This window comes from Dermochelys coriacea, chromosome 1, assembly GCF_009764565.3.
Source record: "Dermochelys coriacea isolate rDerCor1 chromosome 1, rDerCor1.pri.v4, whole genome shotgun sequence".
Lineage (NCBI taxonomy): Eukaryota > Metazoa > Chordata > Testudines > Dermochelyidae > Dermochelys > Dermochelys coriacea.
In genome coordinates, this window is record NC_050068.2 from 114,650,275 (window position 1) to 114,675,487 (window position 25,213).

The 25,213-nt window shown below is 39.0% G+C and overlaps 1 protein-coding gene across 4 annotated transcripts in view; it reads left to right on the forward strand.

Annotated features, from left to right (window-relative positions):
• The window catches only part of UXS1 (UDP-glucuronate decarboxylase 1), a 90,186-nt gene that overhangs the window by 27,277 nt on the left and 37,696 nt on the right, over positions 1-25,213 (forward strand). For 2 of the 4 annotated variants that reach the window (XM_038418768.2, XM_043511107.1), the window contains 3 exons: positions 1,361-1,404; positions 5,399-5,459; positions 13,215-13,395. In XM_038418768.2, coding sequence (XP_038274696.1) covers positions 1,361-1,404; positions 5,399-5,459; positions 13,215-13,395 — 286 coding nt within the window. Of the gene's footprint in view, positions 1-1,360; positions 1,405-5,398; positions 5,460-13,214; positions 13,396-25,213 lie in introns of those variants that run through there. The other 2 variants (XM_043511055.1, XM_038418790.2) reach the window with 2 other exon arrangements.

Here is a 25,213-nt window from a genome sequence, read left to right on the forward strand (position 1 = left end):
GGATTTGGAAATGCTGTTTTTAACTTTTTTTTTTTTTTTAAAGTAAGATGTACAAATCTGTGAATACCCAACATGCAAAAGTTACTGTAAAATTCCTGAGAAATAAAAATTCTCTGGAGCTTGCTGAAAGTACCTAGCCCCTAATTATGCCACCTTAATTCACACTGTATAATACCTTTCTCCATTGGAATCAATGGGACTGCTTGTTGAAGTACTACTCAGCATGAGTTATTGAATTAATAAGCCTAAATTACAGTACATAGAGGGAATAACACAATGCACAGTTCATTTCCATTCCTGGAGGCTTTCAGTTGTCAAAATCGAACCTGTCAATATTTTTTTAAAGTAAGTAAATCCACAGTTTGTTAAAGGGCACTGTAGTACTAGTGATAGTATTTCAGGTGATCCTAAAGAGATGTTCACAAAAAAGAAAAGGAGTACTTGTGGCACCTTAGAGACTAACAAATTTATTTGAGCATAAGCTTTTGTGAGCTACAGCTCACTTCATCGGATGCATTCAGTCAGCTACAGCTCACTTCATCGGATTTTGTCAACTTATATTTGGCCCCAAATTTAAATTTTGTAAAAAGCATTTATAAAGCCTAAAACCAAAAGAAGTAAGTTCAGATTTCATCTTCCTTGTTTAAAACTCAAGCCTGGCATTACAGGATAAAGAATCTGGAAGTGAAACTAATTTCATTTATTCATTAACACTGTCCAAGTTCAGAGAAATGCAGAGAGTTAAACAAAGAGCATAGATATTAGTAGATAAACTGCATTTTTAAATTTCTTTCCCTTTAATAATCCAGGGTGGTTGTAACAAACCAGTTGAAGAAATGTGTTTAGAACTTGATTTTTTGTAATGTGTCATTGTCTCTTTAAAACGGAGGCCCTTCGCAACTTTTAGTGTTTAAAGGCAGTTTTCACAAGAGCTAGAGGTGTTAGTCTTGGTGTGATGGCTATATTCTAGTACATTTAACTATATTCTGGCTGCCTAAACTTCCCCCAATAACTTAAGTTGAATATTTCATATGTTGTCCTAAACTGTTTACTGTTGCTACATACTTCTTAAACAGCTCCTCCACATGTGCTGCATGTCAGTGGTAGATGAAGTAATTTCCTGTATTTATAGCAGATTCTTCCTTTTTTTGTAATATGCTTTGGGATCCATTGGCACAAAAGACTCTCTATAAATGTAAGTTGTTCTGATCTTGGTGTCTTAAATTAATTTATTTAGATGAGATGCAAGATTGCCACCCCTACTTTTACTCTTATAATAGTCTGCATAGGCATTGTTTTTATTTCTGAGATGTAAATTCTTGCAACTTCCTTTAAAGAATTACTTTTATTCCTCCTTTAGGCTGTTGCACCACTAAGAGAGAAAATCAGAGACCTGGAAAAAAGGTGCGTCTGTTCTTGTGGGGTTGGGGTTCAGTCAGCAGAGCTATGTTTGTTTTGTCCTGAATGAGTCTCAAGGTCTTCAGTGAACTCGCATGAATATTATGTGCTCAGTAATGTTATACATCTCCTGTTTTGTTAGTAAGCACTGAGGCCTGATCAGTACTACACAGGTAGGTTGACATAAGGCAGGTTACGTCGACCTAAATTATGTTAGTGTACCCACTGCAGCCTTTCTCCTGCTGATGTAAGTGCATTTATAACTGCACCAACATAATAATTCTTTCTCCGCAAGAGGCGTAGCGCGTATGTAACTGTAGTTAGGGTGACTCAGTGTCCATGTAGACACTGCAGCAGTATAACTGTGTGCATTGGGAGTGGTCTCTTTGAAGTTAATGGGGAATACTCATTGTTTGTAAAGTTAAGCTCTTGCATAGAGATTTGTAGGACTAAGGCCTATAACAGTAAATGTCGGCAGCACTCTGAGCACCGATTAACAGCCTGTATGAAAAGCCCTAAGGTGACGGTGTGTTTTTTGCCTTCATTAAAAAACAATACAAAAATAAAACCTGTTCAGATCTCTGCTATTAACTTCCGAAGGGTTCAGTTAAGTAAAAATATGAAGAACTAAAAGATGAATTGAATTTAGGAAGGTTTTCAGCATTCATCAGTTTGGATGAACCACTGTTCTTGTTTAAGAGAACTCAGGGCTGATAGTTCTGTCCCCATCCCATATTTTGAACCCATGTCATATCCCACAGGCTGTACAGTGTCAGTAAGCATGTGAGTGCACCTGACATGCTGGCTGTCACTGTGCCTCTCCTATGGATAAAGAGTGAAACTGTGTTCTGCTCCTGAAACTGATCATACATAATGCCTGCAGAGTTTCCAGGATGCTGCATGCTTTGTCTTGGGTGCAGACGATACTGTGCTCAAATACAGATGTCAGGTTTTATTTTACAGCCGACTTCCAGATTTACTGACCTGCCACTTACGATTTTTGTTGAGAATATGTGACCCTCATTTACTAAATCCTAATATGAGCACTGACTTGACAGATCAAACAGGGTGACCTTGTTGGCAACATGCAGACATTGACTAAACGTGGCCACCAGTAGGCCACCACTGTACCTGCTACTGCTGTTTTTATTAAACTGTAGTCATGAATTAATGTCTTAAAAAAAGTCCTAAACATTCTCTCGTCTTCAACTGATTGTTATGAAACTAAGTACAGTAGAACCCTGTTTATCTGAGCCTCCATATCCAGCTCACTGTATTAACCAAACCACCAGTGTACATAAAGGAATATGAGTAATTGACGCTTTGCCCCAGATGGCACGACTTGGGCTGTCAGCCTTGGGCTGAAGCTCTTTTTGAAGCTCTATTCTTCTAATTATCCATATTTCTCATTATCTGATCCGGTCTCGGTCCCAGTTAGATTGGATAAATGGGGTTTCACTGTATTTGTTTAATTTTTAACAGTAGCAGAAGTGTTTTAGTGGGGTTTTTTTATCTACCTGACTTGAACTGCTGTCTGTTCTGTCCTTCGTGGATGGCCTGTGTGATGCGATGGCTTGATCAGTATTAATTTTTTAGTAGTGTTACCTTTTGGTGCAATATGTCAAATTGAGATCTATTTCTTTTTGCATCAGAGCCAGTAGGTTATTTAGCCTTTGGTGAGGACACACATGAATGACTTTGCATTTGGAGTATGTGTGCAGTATATTGTTAATGGGTTATAATTCAGATGTTACTATGTGTCTGCCATTGAGGGGGAAAATACATACATGTACCCCTCTCCACGCACCCGATTTTGGCATTATGAAATCACAAGAGATGAGCCTGACTCGCTATTCTTGTGTCTGTGTAGTTACTCTCACTCGCACAAAGGGAGTGTAAAATGCTATCTCCTGGTGAATTTTGATCAGGTAGCATTTTACATTCACTTTGCAAGGACATAAAGAGCCACACAAGGCCCTCTGAGTCTGTAGTTAGAGGATTGAGGCTAATGAATAGCGAGCCTTTAAAGCTAATTCTTCACTACTAGTTTTATGGGTGTTGTGGTGGGTGAAAAGCGCTTATCTTGTACAGTCCAAAGGTAACAGTCCTCATGGTTCTGGGGAAGAGGAAATGAAGGCATTCTTTAATACTTAGCCCCTTGAGAAACTTTTATTAATTTGTCTGGAGTGAACTTTCGGAGTTCATATCAGTAACTTAAAGCATTATCAGAGTGGCATAGTTATCAAAAACAATCACTAGAAATCAGGAAAATCAGAGTTAAACCTAAAAAGAGCCAATTAATTCAAAGCATGAAAATGTCCAGTTAAAGGATCCAAATAACCAGAACTGTGTTTCCTGTAGTGGTGACCTGAGGACAAACGTATGGAGACATCCTTGTGGTCAGGGAAGGAATGGATTCCATTTTTTTCGCCACCTTATTTGATCCCCCCGTTTGGATCAAAAAAGTTTTGTTACCTCATCATCAAGGTGTTTTCCAATAGTATTTGTGTGTAGAGTTTGCAACCAACCTCCAGGCATGGGAACGTTTGAGGTTTCTGCTGCTGCCTGGTTTCCACACATAGGAAGCTGAAGATAGTATCGCAAGCACTCTCAGGGTGAAGGGTTGATGATGCCATTCCAGGACACAGCATCTGTGCTCTCCCTCTTGGAGATCCCCATTGAGACAAGGTTGTAGATGAGAAATAGTTGAGGCATGGTGCTTCAGACCCAGGGGCATAGAGGCAATCCAGTGGCATTCTGTTTGTGTATGGATGAAAAAGTAATCTGTCAAGGAGAATTCTTGGCATATATGCAGTTCCATTCGCTCTACTGATTCATCTCATCCACTAGTTGCAGCATGCAAACTAACTGGAGAGGAGGGGTGATGAATATTTGAGTTACTTTTTATGACATTTTCTTAAGAATGACCTGAGTTACTAAAGTATTGGCAAGACTAAAATGCTGCTTAACTGAATCTCAACACAGCCTTACTTGTTATTCCCATAATACAGCACATAAACGGGTGAAAAAAATCATTGAGGGGTGATAGCTCATTGTCCGTAATTCTTTATGCTCTTGAGCATCAATTGTAAGCTTACTATTTTCAGGCCTAGTAGTTTTGCAGAAAATGAGAATTGCTGGCAAATGTGTTTTATTTTAGTTCTCACTCCCCCACCCCAGGAACGTCTACCTTTTGTGTTTATGGATGAAGGATGCAAAAAATGGTATGTGAAATGGTAACACACAACCCTCCAAAGCAGTGATAGTCTTCGGAGTCATTGCTGGGAAAACATCCTTAACTCTCACATTATGTAGCTCTGTGAAGGCTATCCTAATTTAAAAACAAAATTTCCTTGACTTTCTGGTTTTAAATTTTACATAAATGAAATGTAAAGGAAAAGAGTGAGAGGTTGAGGGTGCTGAGTAGTTAACAAAACTCTTTATTTTTTTTCTGTCTCTCAAGTGGTTTTCAGGAGTTTTGATTTAAAAACAAAATTCAAAACCAACCATCTGAAAATACTTCTCACGCAGCAGTTATTCTGGTTTCTGTGATGTCATCAGCACCAGTTCTCCAGATATCCATAGACACAAACCCTGAAGTTTTTAGTGCAAAATCAAGCAAGAAAAGAAACGCTTTTTAAACAAGAATCTGTGCACCATAAAGTAGAAAATAAGGGGCCATAGATTTTTTTTTTTTTTTTTTTTAATTTGCAACCCGATTTACCTTATTTTTGCTAAATGCAGAACAGTTTCTTGTGGCGACTCAGTTTTTTTTCTTTAGGAAAGTGATAGCAATTTGAAAGCAACTTTGCCACAAAGTTAAAAATCTAAGTAAACACACTTTTTGAGAATTTTCAGTACCTGATGTTCTCTCCTATGAGATGAAATGTTAATTTTTGTGACAGATTTCACGAAGTAGATACACGAAGGAAAAGTTGTCATCAGTTACCTAAACAAATCTTAATTTAGTTTTTCTTCTTCCTTTTGAAATGTTCTGTAGTTTCACCCAGAAGTATCCACCAGTGAAATTTCTATCAGAAAAGGACCGTAAAAGAATTTTGGTAAGTCAGTATTTCATCAGGGCTCATGTTCTGGAAATAAGAGGCATGGTTTAGAATTGTGTAAAACTTAATTAGGGTCACAGGATTAATTAAAAGAAGATTTTTATAATTTTGTTGTGCAGCTTGATACCTCCTACATAGGTTCAGGAGCAACTACTCTAATTCCTTTCACCCTGTGGTGGTGAGGTGCTCAGTCACAGCATGTGGAGAACAGCCTTGGGCTCTGGATTCGCGGTGTGACTCATTAATTGGGTTTCTGCTGACTTGGAACTACATTGGCTCAGCTCTAAGGTGTGTTTTTCATAAGGGTCCTTGTCCATGTTCTCAGCTGCTGGAAATTTTCTGACATTGGGATTCTTCTGAAGAGGAGCAATGGTTTAGAAAGTGCAAAGTGTTGGAAAAACCTGTTCGACCAAGGCTTGGAGAGAGAGCCTAACATGGGGCCAGATTCCTTGATGCCCTGTGGTCCCTTTTGCACCGTCATAGAGCAGACGTGAGACAGACAAACATTAAAGATAGAGGAATACGCCAGGCCCAGGGAACCTGTGTGTGCTAGGAAATCCTAGAGAGCAAAGAAGACATTCCGGGGTGCATCACAGGAAGAAGAGGGCATGTTGTGACAGGGCATTCTGATGCTCAAGGGTATCTGTGCTGCTGTAATGGCCCATAGATGCCATTGAGACAAGGTGGAGGGGAGCTCTGTCCTTAGATTCTTCAGTTCCCTTTGCTGGCCCTTGCTGTGGAGCAGAGATGAACTTGCCTGTGGATTCTAAGAAGGTATAGAACAAACAGATTCTGTATCGTCTGTGCAAATACGTGGTCCAAGTTTTTGCCGCCCTGGTAGGGAGCGGAGAGTAGTCCAGATCTCTGTTTAGTGCTCTTATGCTTAACTTGTCTAATGTTCACTTTGATCTCAACTCCTTGCCATTTAGAAAATTCAGTGGAATGAAAACAAAAATTGTTTTCGCTATTAAAAATGAAGTTCCCAGAGCATGGGTAATAGCTTACATATGAACAGAAATTCTTCTCTATTCTCTTTTCAGTATATGCAAAGTTTAATAAAGAAGTGAACAATAGTTAAGAAAAGCCTGTGCAAAGAAAAAGGTCAGTGATCTGAAACCAACACCTTTTGACAGTTGTCTATCTGTAGTTAAGTGTAGAAAGGTTTGAGGGCTGTATTATCAAGGCCTGCTCTAAAGCTCAGTGACAGTAAATGGAATGGCTACAGTTGACTTTAATCAGCTTTGGATCAGGCCTATAGAGACTGACTTGATTTTGGACAGAATGGCCAAGGCCTGCAGTATTTGTCTTTAGATCTTTGTACAAATCTGCTAACAAGAGTGCATTGCTGATACTGCAGCCTTATTGCAAACATCTCTTCCAATAGTTGTCAGTATTATATTGCAAGCCCTGCGTATTCTGCATGAAACTAGATTTCAGCTTTGCATCAAGATCCTTGGATTCTTGTGCATAACGCAGGAAATTCTATAGCTGCTTCATTTCAGTTTTTTATAGGAAGTTTTAAAGAATTAGATATAAAAACAAATACAGCCAGTATACCCAAATACAGCTGGGCACAGGCAGCATAGAGGAGAAAGTGTCTGATGTGAATGCAGTGGGGGCAAAATCCAGACCTGCCGAGGTGCGGGAGGATGGAGTAGTTCAGGAGAAGGAGCCTGGAGGGACAGGTGGTGCTGGATGGGCAAAGAGACTGGGGTTGAGAACCAGTGGGGGCTGGAGAAAGAAAGTGAGGAGGGAAGAGAGACCGATCCGACAAGGAGTCAGGGTGCAGTGGTTGAGGGAGAGAACTGGGACTGGTTGAACGAAGAAATTGGGGCAAGGCGGTGGGGACACTGAGATTTGATGAGGAGCCCAAGAAAGCAGATTGGGTCTGGGAGTATGGATGCGGAGGTGACTAGAAGGCATGGAAGGGAAGAGAATGATCAGTTGAGAAGATGGGAAGGGGAGGAAACTGGGACTGGCTGGGTAAGGAGACTGGACAAGGAGGCTGTGAGGGACAGAACATAAAAACAGCCATACTGAGTGAGATGAAAGTCCATCTAGCCATCTTCCAACAGTGGCCAATGCCAGGTGTCCCAGAGGGAATGAACAGAACAGGGCAACCATCTAGTGAGCCATCCCCTGTCGCCCTTCCCAGCTTCTGGCAAACAGACTAGGGACACCATCCCTGCCCATCCTGGATAATAGCCATTGGTGGACCCTATCCTCCATGAATTTATCTAGTTTTTTCTTCTGTTATAGGCTTGGCCTTCACAACATCCTCTGGCAAAGAGTTCCACATGTTGGCTGTGCATTGGGTGAAGAAATACCCAATTTTGTTTGTTTTAAATCTGCTGCCTCTTAATAGAATAGAACTTGGAATCTGGAGAGTTAGGGCAAGGAGACTGGAATGGGAAGCCTGAGGAGTGGAGATTGGGAGACTCTAGGTGAAGAGAATAGGACTGGGGCAAGGATCTTGTAGGGGTAGGGGGAGGAGAATAGGACAGACAGAGGTTGGAGGGGATTGGGCAGAAGGGTCATTGTTGGGAGAGAATGGGCAGAGAAGAATCTGCCCACTAGACCACAATCCCCTCTAGAGCCTGGAATGGCACACGAGGTCCTGAGTGTCACCATTCCTCTGCTGTCAGCAAGTATCTGTGGAACCCACTGGCAAAGTGTCTCATCCCCTGATGGTTCTGGTTCACATAGAGGATAACCGCCTACAACTATATCAGGTACTCCATTAGCTCAAGTGGCAGAGAGCTGTGCCGTGGATCTCCAGGTTTCAACCCTGTTGATGAAGGTTCTCTATATGATACCATAGGATGGAATTTGTTTTTCCATTTTGCTTTTTGAAAAACTTAGGAAACCACACAAGGAGATCTACCTTAAAAGAACATTAAGGTTGCGAAGTCAAGCACTCAAAAATTAGAAAATGCCAGAATTAAGGTACAAACGGTTTTGCCCCTGGCAGCATATGTAATTGTGATGCTGGCCTTAATTACATGACCACATACTATTTTTCCCTCAGGGCCTCTTCCTCATTTAGTGCACAGACTGGACACACACAATTAATGAATACTTTTGACCTTAATCTCTGTGCCTTGATTTCCCATCTGCAAAATGGGGATAATACCAGTGTCTTATCTCACAGAGGTGCTGTGAAAATTAATTCACTTCTTTGAAGTGAAAATTGGTGATCAAGAATGTTTGCGCAGCCTTCGGATACTATGGTGATGAGTACCTTAGAAAAGCCTGTCTTCAGTGCAGAGTTTGAAGAGTCTACAGTAAATAAGACATGGAGCCACACATTGAGGAGAAATAATATATTGAATAGCTGATCATTAAGTGAGTACAATGCATTCTGTGCACTGAATGAGATGGGGTCCTTTGAAAAAATTAGATTGTCTCATAATCCATTTGCACAGTGGGACTGACATGAGACTGCACAGGCATTTCCCAATTTGTGGGATTTTGCAACCTTAATTTTTATGTAGTTTTTGTGTGTGCTGCTATGTCAAGGCAGTTCAAATTGTTGTGCATGGGCTTTTTAGATGCAGTCTTTCAGAATTGGATAATGGAATAACTAAGAAAATTGGTTGGATGTTCGGTTCAATTCTGAATTAAAGTAGGCAGAATAGTGCCTTTCTCTCTCGCCTGTAGGAGAAATAGCTGAATAGCTTGATTGTGCATGGCAGAAGAAATCACTGAAAGGGAAAGCCAAGTGAAAAACCTGAGCTCTGCAGTCAGTTTTGAGCATTTGTGGGAGTGAATTCCATAATGTGGCAGTGAATTCCATAATGTAAGTCCAGCTCCTGTGAAAGTCGGGTCTTCTGTGCTCACCAGGCTCTCCGTTGTCTGACAGTTTCATTGTGTTGGTAGAATATAGCTGTCAAGAAGGGACATGGTCCCAGAGGAAGAAGTGCTTTTTCAGGCAGCTGAGGTCAATATAGGGATTGCTTTGGGTATTCGAGCCCAAATCTTAAACTAGGCATTGAATTCATTGGGGAGCAAGTGCAGAAAGAAAAGCAAGGAGGTGAGGTGTTCACAGTGACTGTATGTGCCCACTGTACTCTGGAGTCTGCTCATGTTCCCAGTTTGACTCCAGAGGCAATTGAAGGTGTGTTAAACCTAAGAAGTTCTTTATGGTTTGGATCCTGGGTGCCTTAGAGACTGCCTTTCTGCTCATACTCTTGCCCATCAGTTGAGCATACTCAAGCTGACAGCTCCTAGATGTGTTCATTTAAGACTCGATTTATTCTCAGTGGCGGGTTCCTCACTGAGTTCATTTCCACTACCGCACCAGTCCAGTAGAGCCCAAGTCTGTTAAACTCTATGCCTTGCTGCTGGGCCTGTCTGTTTACCCATGCTTTTCCTGAGAAGATGGGTAGGTAGCAGGCTGCTTTCTTTCTTGGAAAATTTCTTAATATGGTTGATGTCAGTTTAGGATCAGTACCATGTGCTCTCTAAATTTTATGTGATGTACCTATGAAATTATAAAATGAAAATATAATGTCATCTCAACATGGGATATTAGATGTCCTGAATCTGACTGAAAGCACCAGATATGATTGCAACGAGAAGGAAATATATCAGAGGGATAAATACAGGAGAGGGAGAGGAATTATTTAAGCTCAGCACCAATGTGGACACAAGAACAAATGGGTATAAACTGGCCACCAGGAAGTTTTAGACTTGAAATCAGATGAAGGTTTTTAACCATCAGAGGAGTGAAGTTTTGGAATAGCCTTCCAAGGGAAGCAGTGGGGGCAAAAGATTTATCTGGTTTTAAGATTCTACTTGATAAGTTTATGGAGGAGATGGTATGATGGGATAATTGGATTTTGCTAAGTAATTGATCTTTAAATATTCAGGGTAAATAGGCCAAATCCCCTGAGATGGGATATTAGATGGATGGGATCTGAGTTACCCAGAAAAGAATTTTCTGTAGTATCTGGCTGGTGAATCTTGCCCATATGCTCAGGGTTTAGCTGATTCCCATATTTGGGGTCGGGAAGGAATTTTCCTCCAGGGCAGATTGGAGAGGCCCTGGAGGTTTTTCGCCTTCCTCTGTAGCATGAGGCATGGTTGACTTGAGGGAGGCTTCTCTGCTCCTTGAAGTCTTTAAACCATGATTTAAGAACTTCAATAGCTCAGACATGGGTGAGGTTTTTCATAGGAGTGGGTGGGTGAGATTCTGTGGCCTGCGCTGTGCAGGAGGTCGGACTAGATGATCAGCATGGTCCCTTCTGACCTTAGTATCTATGAATCTATGAAATGAACCTGCATGGCAAATACACAAACTTCTAAATGTTCCAGATAGAGATGAATTATATGTTGTTTTTAATGCATTTTAGTAAATGTTGAAGTCATAAACCATTTTATAATGCTATTAAAGTAAATTTATTCTACTCAGATGGTGCTAGTGTATCCTCCTCAAGCACTAGGTTTTTTCAAGCACTGTGATTGCTGGAAGATTATATATAGACAATTTGGGTGCTAAAATCATCCTTTTCTTCCTTTTGATGTAGCCTGAAGTGAATTAAAATTATGTTAAATTAATTCAACAACTGTTTACTTTTCTGGGAAAATATTCAGCTCCTTTTCCAAATAATTTTCATCTAATCTTTACAGAAGCCATAAATTAATCAAGATAATCTAGATTTATAACAACATCCCTTGGTAACATTTCAAGATGACTGCAAAGTTTAAAAAAAAAAAGGGGGGGGGGGTTGTGCCCTATTTTGCTTGCTTATGATGTTAAAAGAGCCTAAACACTTGCCTGTTTTTTCAAAATTTTGTTTTCTCACTGTACCTAAGAAATATCAGCAATTTTGAGTCAAGTCTTCTCTGGATTGTTGCATAGAAGGGATTTCTTGCACCTTAGTCAAAGGAGATGAGTTGTGGCTTCTTCCACAGAAACAGATTTTTGTCTCACACAGTGCAGAAAGGCAAGACTCCTGGTATGTGGTTTAACTAGACTTCATCCTCCTTTTTTTGTTCATTCTACCTGGTGGAAGGTTGCTGTCAGTCCCAGTACCATTGCTGGGACCCCCACCGCCCTCTCCTTCCTGTACTAGACATGAGAAGCCCTAACCCCATTCCTCACTTTCTTGTACAGATACCTTTTCTGAATCTGCTTTCAGTTCCAGTTTATCTGGGAACTGGCTCCCTTATTGAATGATTACCTGCACTGGGCACCAGGCCCCCGGTAGTTGCCAGCAACAGAAGAAAAAAGAAATTTAAATAATCTAACTAAAAGTTCCTCCTCAGTTGTTCAGATTTCACTGTTGTTGTTGTTATTTACTGTGCCATCATATCAGTAATTCTGAATTTCTAATGTGAAGTAAAACAAGTGTGGGAGAATGGGAGGGGAATTTTCCGGCCTTTTATGGAAGAAAATGGGAGAAACCATTTTCCCTTTGTAGGTCACCTGTCAGGCAAATAACACAGGCAAATAGAAAATTATTTTCCCTGTCTTTTTTTTTTTTTTTAAATTTGTATGACAGTCTTTTTTTTATTCAGTGTTTGGGGGAGAATGAATATTTTGGCTTTTATTAGCAGAAGTAAAAGGATTTCAGTAATCTGAATTATCCTTCTGATAACATTTTATCAAATTGTCACATTATCCAGAAGTTGGATTCATTTCTTGACAATTACAGGAAATCCTTTTACTGTGTAGTTTGCAGGGCACTGGTAATCATTGAAGTGCACTGATGATACAGTAACTGTATAGTTAGATCACCTTGTTAAACCTGATCTTGATCATAAAGTCACATAATAGTACATTTCATATGAGATGTCATACTGGATCAGGTCAATTTATTTTGGTTAACTGTCTTTGGCAGTGGCCAACTTCTGTTTCCTTATACATTCATTAAACTGCTTGTGAAGCCTAGAGAAAATAACTGCTTCCATAGACATGTCCCTTCGAACACGTCGCGCAACATGGGACTTGAACCTCTTTGTTGAAGCAGTCATACAATTACTGTGTTCAGTGATTCACTGCTCTTTAAGGGTGAGCTGCAAAAGCTAAAAATGGGCTTTTTGTAGTTTTAAGCACTTTTTGAAAAAGGGGGGGAAGTTAACTTCCAAAGGTTTTTTCTTGTTTCTTTACAATAGAGTTTCAGAGCTTGTCTATCCTGTTCTTCAGTCGTCCATAGAGTTACTAGCTAGATTGAAATATAAGCTGAAAACTGAGCAATACAGTGGGAAAGAGAGAAGACATTTTGGAGCAAGTTTTTTTTTCACACGTTCACACTTAACAGCCATATGGAAGAAAAGAGATTCAACTCCTTTGAATAAGATGAGAGCACTCTAGAATATATCTTTAAGTCCACCCCTCCCCACAACATCCTCCATCAAAACCAGGAGAAGACCTGGCTTAATTTTAGTCATATCAGGAATGTTGTGTGTTTTTTCTAGTGCATGAAGGGCACAAGCCCAATTTAAAAGGGGAATAAGGGTGTCAGACAGGAAAGAAAAAAAATGAATCCTTTAATATTCTCCACAATGGTCTTTGTTCAACATTTTCAAACCAAGTGAAGTATTTCTCTTGAAATGTTGTGTTACCTAGTATTGGGCCTGAAATTTAAAAAAAAAAAAAAAAAAAAAAAAAAGGAAATGGAGTTGTTCCCCCAGTGGTAAGCAGAGTTTTGAAAGCTGCTGAATGTTCTTCTGTCTTCATGTTTGTGGACTTTGTCTGGTGTTTCTGTAAAAAGAAAAAAAAAATTCATACCCACTGTCCTAATGCAGATAACTGGAGGAGCAGGGTTTGTGGGTTCTCATCTTACTGACAAACTAATGATGGATGGCCATGAGGTTACAGTTGTGGACAACTTCTTTACGGGCAGGAAAAGAAATGTGGAACACTGGATTGGTCACGAGAACTTTGAACTGATTAATCATGATGTCGTTGAACCCCTGTACATTGAAGGTGAGTAGCCTGCTTAAACATTGATATGCTTTGATTTCTGCACTTAATCACACTTTCCCAGCAGAAATGCATTTAGAAATTGGATTTATATGCAGTTTTGTGGCTTGATCTATGCTGGTGTGGTCCACCCTGCTCTGTCAACCTAGTTGTTATGACCTCTAAGGGGTCGCAGAGAGGTTCAAAGAAGTTGTCACGTTGTGAATGCCCTCTCTCTTCCTGACTAGATGGGAGGTGTATTCCAAAAACATTTATTATTACATAACATGAGAATGACCCATACTGGGTCAGACGAAGGGTCCACCTAGCCTAGTAGCCTGTCTTCCAACAGTGGCTAGTGCCAGATGCTTCAGAGGGAATGAACAAAACAGAGCAATTATTAAGTGACCTTGTAATCCAGTCTCAGCTCTGACGGTCACAAGTTTAGGTTCACCCAGAGCATGGGGTTGCATCCCTGACCATCTTGGCTCATAGCCATTGACAGATATACCCTCTATGAACTTACCTATTTCTTTTCTGAATCCAGTTATATTTGCAAAAAGAAAAGGAGTACTTGTGGCACCTTAGAGACTAACAAATTTATTAGAGCATAAGCTTTCGTGAGCTACAGCTCACTTCATCGGATGAAGTGAGCTGTAGCTCACGAAAGCTTATGCTCTAATAAATTTGTTAGTCTCTAAGGTGCCACAAGTACTCCTTTTCTTTTTGCAAATACAGACTAACACGGCTGCTACTCTGAAACCTGTCAGTTATATTTTGTTTGTTGATGAGGTCATGTTATGGAGAGCCCTGGTTCTGGTATATGCACACTTCCTAATCATTTTGTTGCACGCCCCCTGTGAGGTAGGGACACGATGTCACTGAATCCCCCACCTATCCAAAAAAACCCACTCTTGTTATATAAAGTGTAAGCAATCCTACACCTAAATTACCATAAGCTGCAGAACATTGTTCTGTATTGTAAACAAACTGATGTTTTAGTTAATTACAGGACATTGCACAAGATGTATGTGGTGTTACAGATTTCCTTTAGAATAAAGCAGCATGTGATGAGAACTTTATTTTAGTCACAGTGGCATTTTTTTCATTCCTTTTATAATTTGAAACTGCGCAGCTATATAATAGTTATATATTTAAAAGAAGAATGGTAGTGGAAGCCTTGTTTGCTCTACTTTTGCTGTATTTCTAATGGCTGGAACTTTGAAGAAAAATTTCTTGTAAATCCATCTCCGCAGAAGTCTTGTGATGGGCTTCTGACTATATCAAAGCATGTTATGCTAAAATAGTTTTGTAGATGCGCACTTGTTCTCTGTTCTGACAATGCATTGGTTCAGTTACTTGTTTTACTTCAGCCTGTGCTTCCACTGAAGGCTAATGGGACTAGGATCTGATTAAATGGATGTGTTTACTGCAGGTACTAGTAGCTGATACCTCAGCCAGTTCACTCTTGTCAGCTTTCCTTATCTCTTCCCCCAGTATTACCTTCATTTTACCTGATTATACTTGGTATATTTACAGAGGCTTAGCAATCTTGCTAATACTGTGGACAAATTACTAAGCACTAATGAATGAGAATACTGAAAAGTTTCTAAGTAGCAGCCCTGTTAGTTTATATTCACAAAAAGAAAAGGAGTACTTGTGGCACTTTAGAGACTAACACATTTATTTGAGCAGCTCAAATAAATGTGTTAGTCTCTAAGGTGCCACAAGTACTCCTTTTCTTTTTGAAAAGTTTCTACTAACTCTCCTATGCTGTGAATAATTACAACATCAGCCAGCAGTTTCATGCATTTTAGTGTGGTATTCAGTGAGCAGTTTACCAGATCTCTTCTGTGTTCCAATCCTATCAATTCAAACAGGCAAAGTAAAGTTCTTTTTTTTTTTAAGAAAAGATTCCACTATTTTGCTTTGATATTATTTATGATACACCTAGGATGTGTTTAGAGGATACATTTAAAATTAATCCCTGCCATGAAGAGTTTACAATCAACATCAGATGTGCCACAGTAAGTGTAAGTAATAAACTAGGTGGTGTGGTGAAGCCTGGAAAAAGAAGTTACTGTATGAAGGTCGCCTGGTTTTTTGTCTTGGGCACATTTCATCTCTGGGTGGAACCCTAAAAATTAGGATGATTATGCATAGCATTGGGTTTTTAAGAAAGAATTTGAGTGCAGGTTTGGTGAAGAGAAGTATGGGAGGATGATCCATGCATAGGGAGCAGCCATTTATTTGCTGCCTTCCAAGATACTAGACCATTTTTAGAATGTTTAACACAATAGCTTTTCGGTGGTATAGTGATTATTTAATCAGGAGACTTAGTTCCTTATCTAGAAAGAAGGATATGTTCTTGATTGCATTTGATTTTGAATTTCGTCCCCAGATATATATCCTCTGTGTATGTTTAAATGAATCTCAGTGGGAATTAGCTTTGCAGAAGTTTCTAGGGGAAGGCTGTGTTGACGTCCAGCTCTTTGATTCCCAAGAGGTAACCAGCATTTTCTCATAAGTATGAAGCAACACCCAACTTTTCGGGATGCATCTGTCCTTGACTGATGCAGAGATACTAGCAGATGGCCTAAAAGCACTAGTTTTGTTCTCTGTTCTGTGAACTTCTTGGCTCAAGGTTATCATTTCACACAGGAATTGCCTTCAGTTTCAAATTCATTGACTATAACTCCAACAGAAGATTTACAGAATTGTAAAGCTTTCCTTTGTCTTTCTGTCTAAGTGGAAACTAAGGCCAGTTACTTCTTTAATTAAATTAGAACAAATAATTTTGCAAATTATTGAAACAGTCCAGAGAACGTTGTCTGGAAATGCACAGTACTCTTACAAAACTGGGAGGGCAAACCTGATTTTATGGTAATTGAGTCACCGCTTTAAAATTTTGTAGATGTTTACTCTCTTCAGAATGCTGCCGGCAAGATCCTAATACGGCTGGTATTTAGGAAGAAAAAATGGCAATCCTGCCTGCTCTGCATGGCTAATAAAGGCCCTATATATTACTTGTGAGAGGGTAGGTTAGCACCTGTGTCCTTGGGATCTAAACAAAACCATGTTAATAGATCGGAATTGTATTGGAAGAGATTGAATGGAATTCCAGTATAAACCTGTGTGGGGAGAAAATAACATGTGACTTTTTCATAATTGCATTAAGATCTAGAACTGTCTTTGTCAAGACCCTAGACTTAGTAGTAGTGATTATATATCCAATTCCAATGTAACTATAGAAGGCACTTCAACTTATTTTTTTAAATAAGTTTGACCTACATAAATTGTGCTTATGTGATGCAACATTATTACAACAGTAGGTTTAATCTGTGGAATGATGACGCTGAGTCACAACCAAACTTTGTAAATTGCAGGGTAGGGTCAGGAGATGACCCTCATACTCTAGTTTGGATTCTTAAAAGCTGGTTAGCATCTGTCAGTGTTCAGGGCTGCTGCTTTCAGACTGCTCCTCCTGTCACGTGTGTGCACACAGGGAGGTAAATGTTTTCTCAGGTAGTTGCTGCATTTGGCTTGTCTACCCCATTGGAAGAAATGGATTGGAGAAGAAATGGAGGGCAGCTGTGAGAACAGCCCCATCATGCTTCCACCTTCCCTAAATAGTACCCTGGGAAGGCTTCAGATGTGCTCCTGAACAGGGCGATGTGCACATGTTTTCTTCCCCTCCTTTCTCTCTGTATTCCATGCCCAGCAAGTACAGCCTCTCAAGCAAGATGGCTGTGGGTAAGGATGACAAAAAGTGACTTTGAAGTATAAAACCCCGCAAGGTGGGTTGTGTTGGTTTTTTTTTCTGGTGCACGTGATGGCCATGAGGAAAACTACCATAAAGCAATAGAAACTGAAATAAATGGTGCTCTGCAATATTTAGGTACGGTATGGTGTTTAATACTAGTAAATCTTTGAGCATCCAAGGATTTCAGTGGACTTTGCAATATTTATTAAACCCCACAGAATTCTTGTGAGGCAGATAAATATTATCCCAGTACTATATCAGGGAGTTCAGCATGAATCAGCAGTCCGTTAACACGTGTGAAATGTGACCCTTTTGTATATAGTCAAGGGCGACCATACAAAAAGCATCCATTACAATTCTCTTCAGCGCTTTCCAAACAATGAGTGGATTATAGAGTGTTCATTACCAGAATCACAAGTGCAGAGTACTCGGTCAATGCTTTGTCATTACAGCAAGCGCATAATACCATGGGAGCATGGTTGCACAGTAGGAATTTTGTTAATGGCCTCCAGCATTTCGCTGTACAGGTAGGTGCTTTCAGTAAAACAATACCAGGGGGACATAGTTAAAGTTGTAATCTGTTTTAGTGTGACTATTGTGTCTTGTCTGGACGTGAAATGTGGTCTATTTGCAGCGTGTAATGAAAAGCAATTCCAGAATGACTCTCAAAGATAAGGAGACTCTCTTCAAAATCTAATCAAAGTGTCTGCCTGCACTACATAGCGTGAAGTAGCTAAAGGAGGCAGAGTTCCTGTATGAAGAAGATCCCATGGAAGTTGGTTTGAAACCTTAGACCCTGACTAATTAATCATTTGTATTCCCAGGGTTATTTGAAGGCGTGCTCTGAGTTAATTACAAATCTGTACAAGTCTTTCAGTCTAGCCATTTTTCATGATTTCAGAATGGGAACATAACTCATGGCAGGTCAATTATTAATTTCACATCTATTTTCTGTAGGCGTATATGAAGGGTAGGTTTTTTTTCATTTAAAAGACACTATCAGCTTAAATTTGGCTCAAAATTAAAACAAACTTTTTAAAAATAATCAATAAATATGTATCCCTCTCTGAAGTGTAGAAGAAGTGCTTGAATGATGGCATAAGAATTTAGGTAGATGGGGTTATTGTAGCACTAAGAACCTGAACGTGGAGAACATTAGGGGAAATGCCAAAAATAAACAGCATAAATAGGGTGGAGTAACAAGTACATGGATTTTCAGTTTTTTCACTTTACTATATATATATTGGCAGTAGCATAGGTAAATGCATTTATTTGCAATGTACTTTTAAAATATTGACTCAAATGGAATTTAAACATGTTCTTAAAGTTAATAATGTTCTTAAGTGCTTTGCAAGATCAAGGCTTAGGTTGACTGACCCTTTTAAATAAGGATTTTAATTCTTTAAGCTGGTGTCCTCAGTAGCTGAGAATTTTTATCTTTTTGCAGTTTGAGCTGTTAACTTCATGAATGAGAAATACCAAATAAATTAGTAGTGCATGTTTATTCCTTTCCTTAGATATTTTCCTAGAAGAGGCTGTACCAAAAACAACTGACGTGCCATTGAGCTGGTATAAGATCTGTTGAATGCTCTGGAATTTCTCAGGCCAGTTTGTCAAATACAGCAGAGTTATCAGTGCTTCAGTAGTTGCATCCTTATTCAGTTTTATCCCATTGTTTTCCCCCCAATCTTCCAAATAATTATTTTATTCTGCTTAATAGTTTGTAACTTAAGTTAGGATAGCGTTAGGGTCATTTTAAGGGAGCAGGTAGTACAATAGGACAAAAGCAGTCTTTATTCTGTTTGTACATTGCCTAGCATGATGGGCTCCTAGGTACTACTACAGTACAAATATTTGTTAATTTCTCAGTTCTAGGAACTGTCATTCCGTCTTGCTTTATAGGTCACAGGTACAATAAATTGTGTGTTTTGAGAAGTTCTTGCTCCTGAGGCACTGTGGATCAGTTCTAAGGATCCTGCTGTGAAAATGTTATGGGGATAGCCTCGAACCTTGTGAGTTTTGGCCCAGGTCAGATTCAGGCAGGTAGCAATCTTCTGCTCTGGAGAATCTAGTAGTGGAATAGTGATCGTTGCAAGCCAGGTATCAAGATGAGACCAGTGTGAATAATGTAGCACTCTGTGTTCAGATGGTGCGTGGCTCTAATCGGTGATGTCAGTCTCATTTTATTAAACACATACACAAAAAAGCACAAAAGTAAAAAATTTTCATGTTATGGGTTGGTATTGGTAGGGCTTTACCAACTGTATAAGTGATTCTGCTGAAACTTAAAGGGTTTTGATTTCAGTATAGTATTAAACTTGAATGAAAAAATAACCTGTAGCTTGCAGTTTTACCACCTCACACTGTACAAACTGCGCCTGCACCCAGCCTAACCTGCGGCTTCCCCTGTCTGAGCGATGTCTGTACTAGCCCAACAGTGGGAGAACTGCTAAAATTCTCAGTACAGATGCTGCCTTATGGGGAATCCCATCTACCTAAGATGCAAGGAGTTTCTGTGTTCCTGACTAATGTTAATCTTTTTGCTTAATATTTGTTGGCTGTAATTTATATAAAATGTTTATCGTATTTGTAGTGTTGAGATGTGTTGAAGGCAGGACCAGAAGACACGAGCCATTGATTATTGCAGATAAATTGTTACTCTCCCAACTCTGCCTTTTTTTTGGAAGGCACTCGGATACCATAGTGATAAATGCGGGAAAAGTGGATAGCATTTAATTACCTTCCGTCATCCAAGGAAGGTTTTTCTAAGTCACATCATCTAGTTGATCTGCATCCCAAGCAGAGAGGTTGATTACGTTCATTCAGCATTAAAGACGTAACTGAAGACTAAATAATATATGGACATTTGGTTTTAATGTTCCTCACTTATTCATGTTTTAATTAAAATCTAAAATACTAGGCTTTTCAATACTTAATTTTTAAAAATTGGCACAACTGAAGTTTCACTCTAGTTATTGTTCTTCTGTGAAGATCAAAGACAAAAGCTATTGCTGATGCTGGGCACTTGTTTTAAAGGGACATTGATTTTTTTTTTTAAAGTTGATAAATTTCCTTCTGGAATCTTTTTACCTGCTATTGTTGCAAATGACCCTTAAGATCACAATGACAGAAAAAGATTTGTTTGTTCACATCCTGCCTTTGACAGCATTTTGTGTAGTCAGTTTCACTGTTTGCTCTGTTTAATCAGTTCCACTGTTCTTTGTGTGTCTTTAACACTGCAGCAGGGGGAGAGGCAAATGAAAGTATTTAATGATTAAAAATACTAACCTGACAAGGGCTTATAGGCACCTGTAGCTACCTCAAACTACTTCTAACTTACTTTTTAAATTGACCAACTTCCAGGTTGAGAAGGTAGCCTTTTAAGAATCGGATTTGAACTACTATTTCCTTTTGCTTTCAAAGATTTTATAGAACTTCACACTTTTTGTGGCCTGTTGGGCTTTGGGAGTATTTTGGCTGTTCTTAAACAAAGGTGTTGTCTAAACACACAAGTTGCACTGTTTCAACTAAAGCTATTTTAAAAAAAAACTTACTTAAATTGATTATACCTGGCTTGTATTGATTTGAAAAATGATTTTGGTTAATCAGGTGTAACTTGTGTGAAGTCTAAGTTTGCATTTAATTTAGCTGCTATTTTTAAAATCAGCTTGACAGGTTTATAACTGTTGATCATTTATCCTTATTTCATTCTTCTCCTGTATGCATGTGAAGAAACCTTGAACATCTGAAATGACTTGCCCTTTCAGTTTTCATAATGTTTGTTTAATAATCACCCTAAATTACCAAAATTAATTTCCCAAAGTAACCCATAGATAGTAAAAAGAAAAGGAGTACTTGTGGCACCTTAGAGACTAACAAATTTATTTGAGCATAAGCTCACTTCATCAATGAAGTGAGCTGTAGCTCATGAAAGCTTATGCTCAAATAAATTTGTTACACTCTAAGGTGCCACAAGTCCTCCTTTTCTTTTTGCGAATACAGACTAACATGGCTGCTACTCTGAAACCATAGATAGTAAACATGTAAACTCTAGCCTAAGCCCTTTTCCCAGAGTTGACTGCCTAGATTTCCTGCCTTATGACCAATCTGTCCCTAGTTTCTTCTGGTTGGTGGTCCACTTCCATCTTTCATGTTCAGGGTACCCAGCCAGGTTCCCACACCTGCTGAGAGTGAGTCAATGGCAAACACCTGCCATTCATTTGGATAGCTCTTTCACTGTTGTTCTTTTATCACTCTTAATTGGATACTTCCGTGATTGCATATACATGAGCATACACACTTTAATGTTGCATCTGCTTATGGTACCACAATTACCAGCTTCGCTTGGTATATTGTGTCGTTGGCCTGTGATGTCGAGCTTGTCATATAAGAGCATGTCCCATCCGTCCCCAGACCCATCTCTGTGGGTGCTTCTGTTTCCCTTGTTTTCTGTCTGGAATGAGATTGAGTAATTGAAAGGAGGTGGTTTTTTTTTATTCTTGCATATGGTTACTTTTTTTGTTAGCATTTATAAACAGTTATGGATAAGTATCTGCTCAAATATATCTTCATTCACTCATGCCAAGGAAGGAGTGTTCATTCTTAGTGGCCCACTGTTCTGAACATCAGTGTGCCATTATCATGTTAAACTTGTACTAGCTGTTATATATTGGAAATTCCATATTGCATATAGGTCTTTTCAGAAACATGCACATTAGTCATCCAACAGAATATCATTAAGTAGTAGTAACATTTATCTGGATGCCAAAAATGCCTTTAAAAATGTGTCCTTGTGGCAGATAATTCACTAAAATATCACAAAATAATCTTAGAATGAAATGGCAAAACCAGCCTCTGGGCTGTAAGGATTGAGGGGAGTTTATGTATCTAAAGCCCTGATAACAGGGGTCTTGCAAATCCTCTTAAAATTTGTGTCCTGTCTTCCACAAAAATAGAAAATCAGCAAAATCATTGTGATTTAGTTAAATTTGGCTCAAAATAATTATGCCTCATTTTTAAGTGTTTTAAAGTAGTAAGTGAAACTTAAACCTTATACCTGTTTTCCCTCTGAATTTTTTCCTGCACCATGGAAATGCACTAACTTGTTGCAGGGTTGTTTTTGGCATTGATTTGTGTGTTAGAAAAAAGAGTGTACATTTCCCTTAATATTTTGTATTTGTGATTAATAAACAATTTATAGTACAGTAGCTCACAGAGCAACTTACCATAACATCCTTTTGTGCTGCTGTCATGGAAAAAATAAGAGTATCCCATTTCTAGAGGGCTTGTGGTCTTAAGAAGAGCTCTGTATAGTTCGAAAGCAGGTCTCTCACCAACAGAAGTTGGTCTAATAAAAGATACTGCCTCACTCATTTTGTCCCCCATTTTGACATTGTCTCTCTCAACCTCAGCTAGCAGATTTTATATTCTGGCCGTTTAGTTTGTAAGCTTGTTTGACATCAGTCATGCAGTGGTAGAACAAAATTAGCTATGCAACTTATACTCTTTAAACTGGTAGCTATATTTAAATGAGACCTTTTATCCATTCATATGGCAGTAAAATGGCTAATTCTATACTAGAATTGTTTGTCTTGAGTCGGTTATTTGACATAACTGCCATACCAATGGTCCACCTAGTCTAGTAGCCTGTCTTCCAACAGTGGCCAGTGCCTGATGCTTACGAGGGAATGAACAGAACAAGACAGTTATTGACTGATTCATCCCTCGTTGTTCAGCACCAACTTTTGGCAATCAGAGGTTTAGGGACATGCAAAGCATAGGATTGCATCCCTGACCATCTTGGCTAATAGCCATTGATGGACCGATCTTCCATGAACGTACCTATTTTTTTTTTAACACAGTTCTACTTTTGGCCTTCACAACATCCCCTGGCAATGTGTTCCACAGGTTGACTGTAGGTTGTGTGAAGAAGTACTTTCTTATGTTTGTTTCAAAACTGCTGTCTATTAATTTCATTGAGTGAACCCTGGTTCTTGTGAAACATTGCCTATGGTCAGACTTCCGGTGCGAGGTGCCTGTGAGGCACAGCAGTACTGTGGATTGAAAGGGGGTTGTGAACTGGCTCTACGTTTGCATCTTTGTCCTTTTTTTTTTTTTGAAGGGAAAGGGTAATGAAATGGGTGTGCGCCATCTTTTGTTGCTTATGACGTATGAAGAATGCCCAGAAAGCGGTGTTCTGCTTTTTTTATTATTGAGAATCAGCGTTTGTCTTCCCTATTTTTGCTTGAAGATTCAATGGAGAACTAAGTCAGTGATGTTGCAGATGTCATGGAGGTTAAACCTGAATGAGCATGGAGTGAGATTTATTCACTGTGCAAAGAGTGCATTTTATTTTGAAGTGGTGTTTTTTGCTATCACCTGTCTAGTATAAACACCTGAACAAACAGTTTAAAAAAGAGCCCTGTAGTTAGACATCCTTTCCCTTCAGGTAAAGATTGAGAGCTTTACATCATAGCATCACACCACTAGATCATCAGCAAAACAGGGACCGGACTGGATCCTTCTGATATTTTAAGGTTTTAAAACAAGCAGGTTTTTAAAAAATTAAGCTTTGCTTTACACATCATGAAGAAGCAAAAAAGGCATGGCGCCCTTTGTTTTATCCCTTCATAAATAACCTTTAAGTGTTTTCTTAGGTGTCCGTGTAAGAGATCTGTTTTTTCATCCAAATTGAACTCTTCCCATTTAATTTTTGGCATTCTCTGTTATACACAGTCTCTCTTTTTAAAAAAGAAAAGGATACAGGGTGCTCTAGACATATTGTGGTGAGAGACAAGAGAAAACTATCTTTCTGCTCTCTATGTACCCTTCATTACTTTGCTACATTATGAATAGCTTGTGAACCTGATTTTGTTGAATCATTCTCATTGGATTTCACAGGCATCTTTAGTTAAGGCTCAACATTCTTTGTTTTATTGCTAACAAACCATTTTTTCCATCAGCTCCAGTCTTCAAATGCCTGGTTCATTCAGTGAAACCTGTAACCTTACTAGGCAACATCTTGTCTTAAGAGATCACCCAAAGTATCCTTGTTCCATTTTTCAGTAGGAAAATCACTTACCTTTATTAAAAACCAGTCTATGTTGGTCCCTTGAATGGTAATGTATGACAGATTTTGCTGTATTGCACAAATAGTTATAGGTTTCCTTCAGTTCCTTTGACTTGTGCTTCTATTATACTTCCTCTCCTGAGCTGGCTAGTCTCTTACAATTTCTGAAATTTCTGAGACTTCTCTGATATAGAAGGATTCCAATACCCATCCCAAAAAAATATGAATATGTACAGGCTGTGTGGAATCCAGCTGCATCACTTTCACTCTTCACTATTCAGTACCTTGGTCATATAGCCTATCAGGGCAGTAACAGGAAATCTAAGATGAGCAGAAGCATGCATGATTGCGTCTGTTTATCTAATCTCTGAAAGTCTCTTGACCCACCTTACCAGAAACAACTAACACTACATGTTTTGGAAATGGAGCTATAAAGGATTGTACTGTTCCATGTGAAGTGGACTTCCTAGGTACAATAAGGAAGATTAATGTAATTTTGACCTAATGAAGCAAAGGCAAAAATTGACAGTTTTCTCACAGTGTGGCTATCTGAATAGAAACATGATGTTAATGACTATTGATGCACCACTATGAAATTTAAACGGTTTACAAGTCAAAACAAGTTTTTTTTCTTCTATTCTAACCAGTAAAACCAAAGGCAGCTCCTAGTATCTGAAAGATGAGCTACTATTTTGGCATGTTATATCGTCAAAAACAGTCTGAAACTGTAAGTTATTTTGAAAACTTGATGGCATAAGAGGCAGAATAAAGAATAGCTTGCTCTTCTGCAGCTATTGTGCATTGGCTGTAGTGTGCTGGCAGAAGTAAAATGTTTTACTTGTAGGCTGTGCATTCTGCAAACACACTGGGAGCATCTATATATCTGTGTTTATAAGTGCTAACAGTGTTGCTATGATTCAAAATCTTAATCTATTTAATTCTAACTTTATTCTGCTGTGTTTTTACTATGGATTTGCATTTATGGTCTCTGGAGAGAACAATGTATTAGA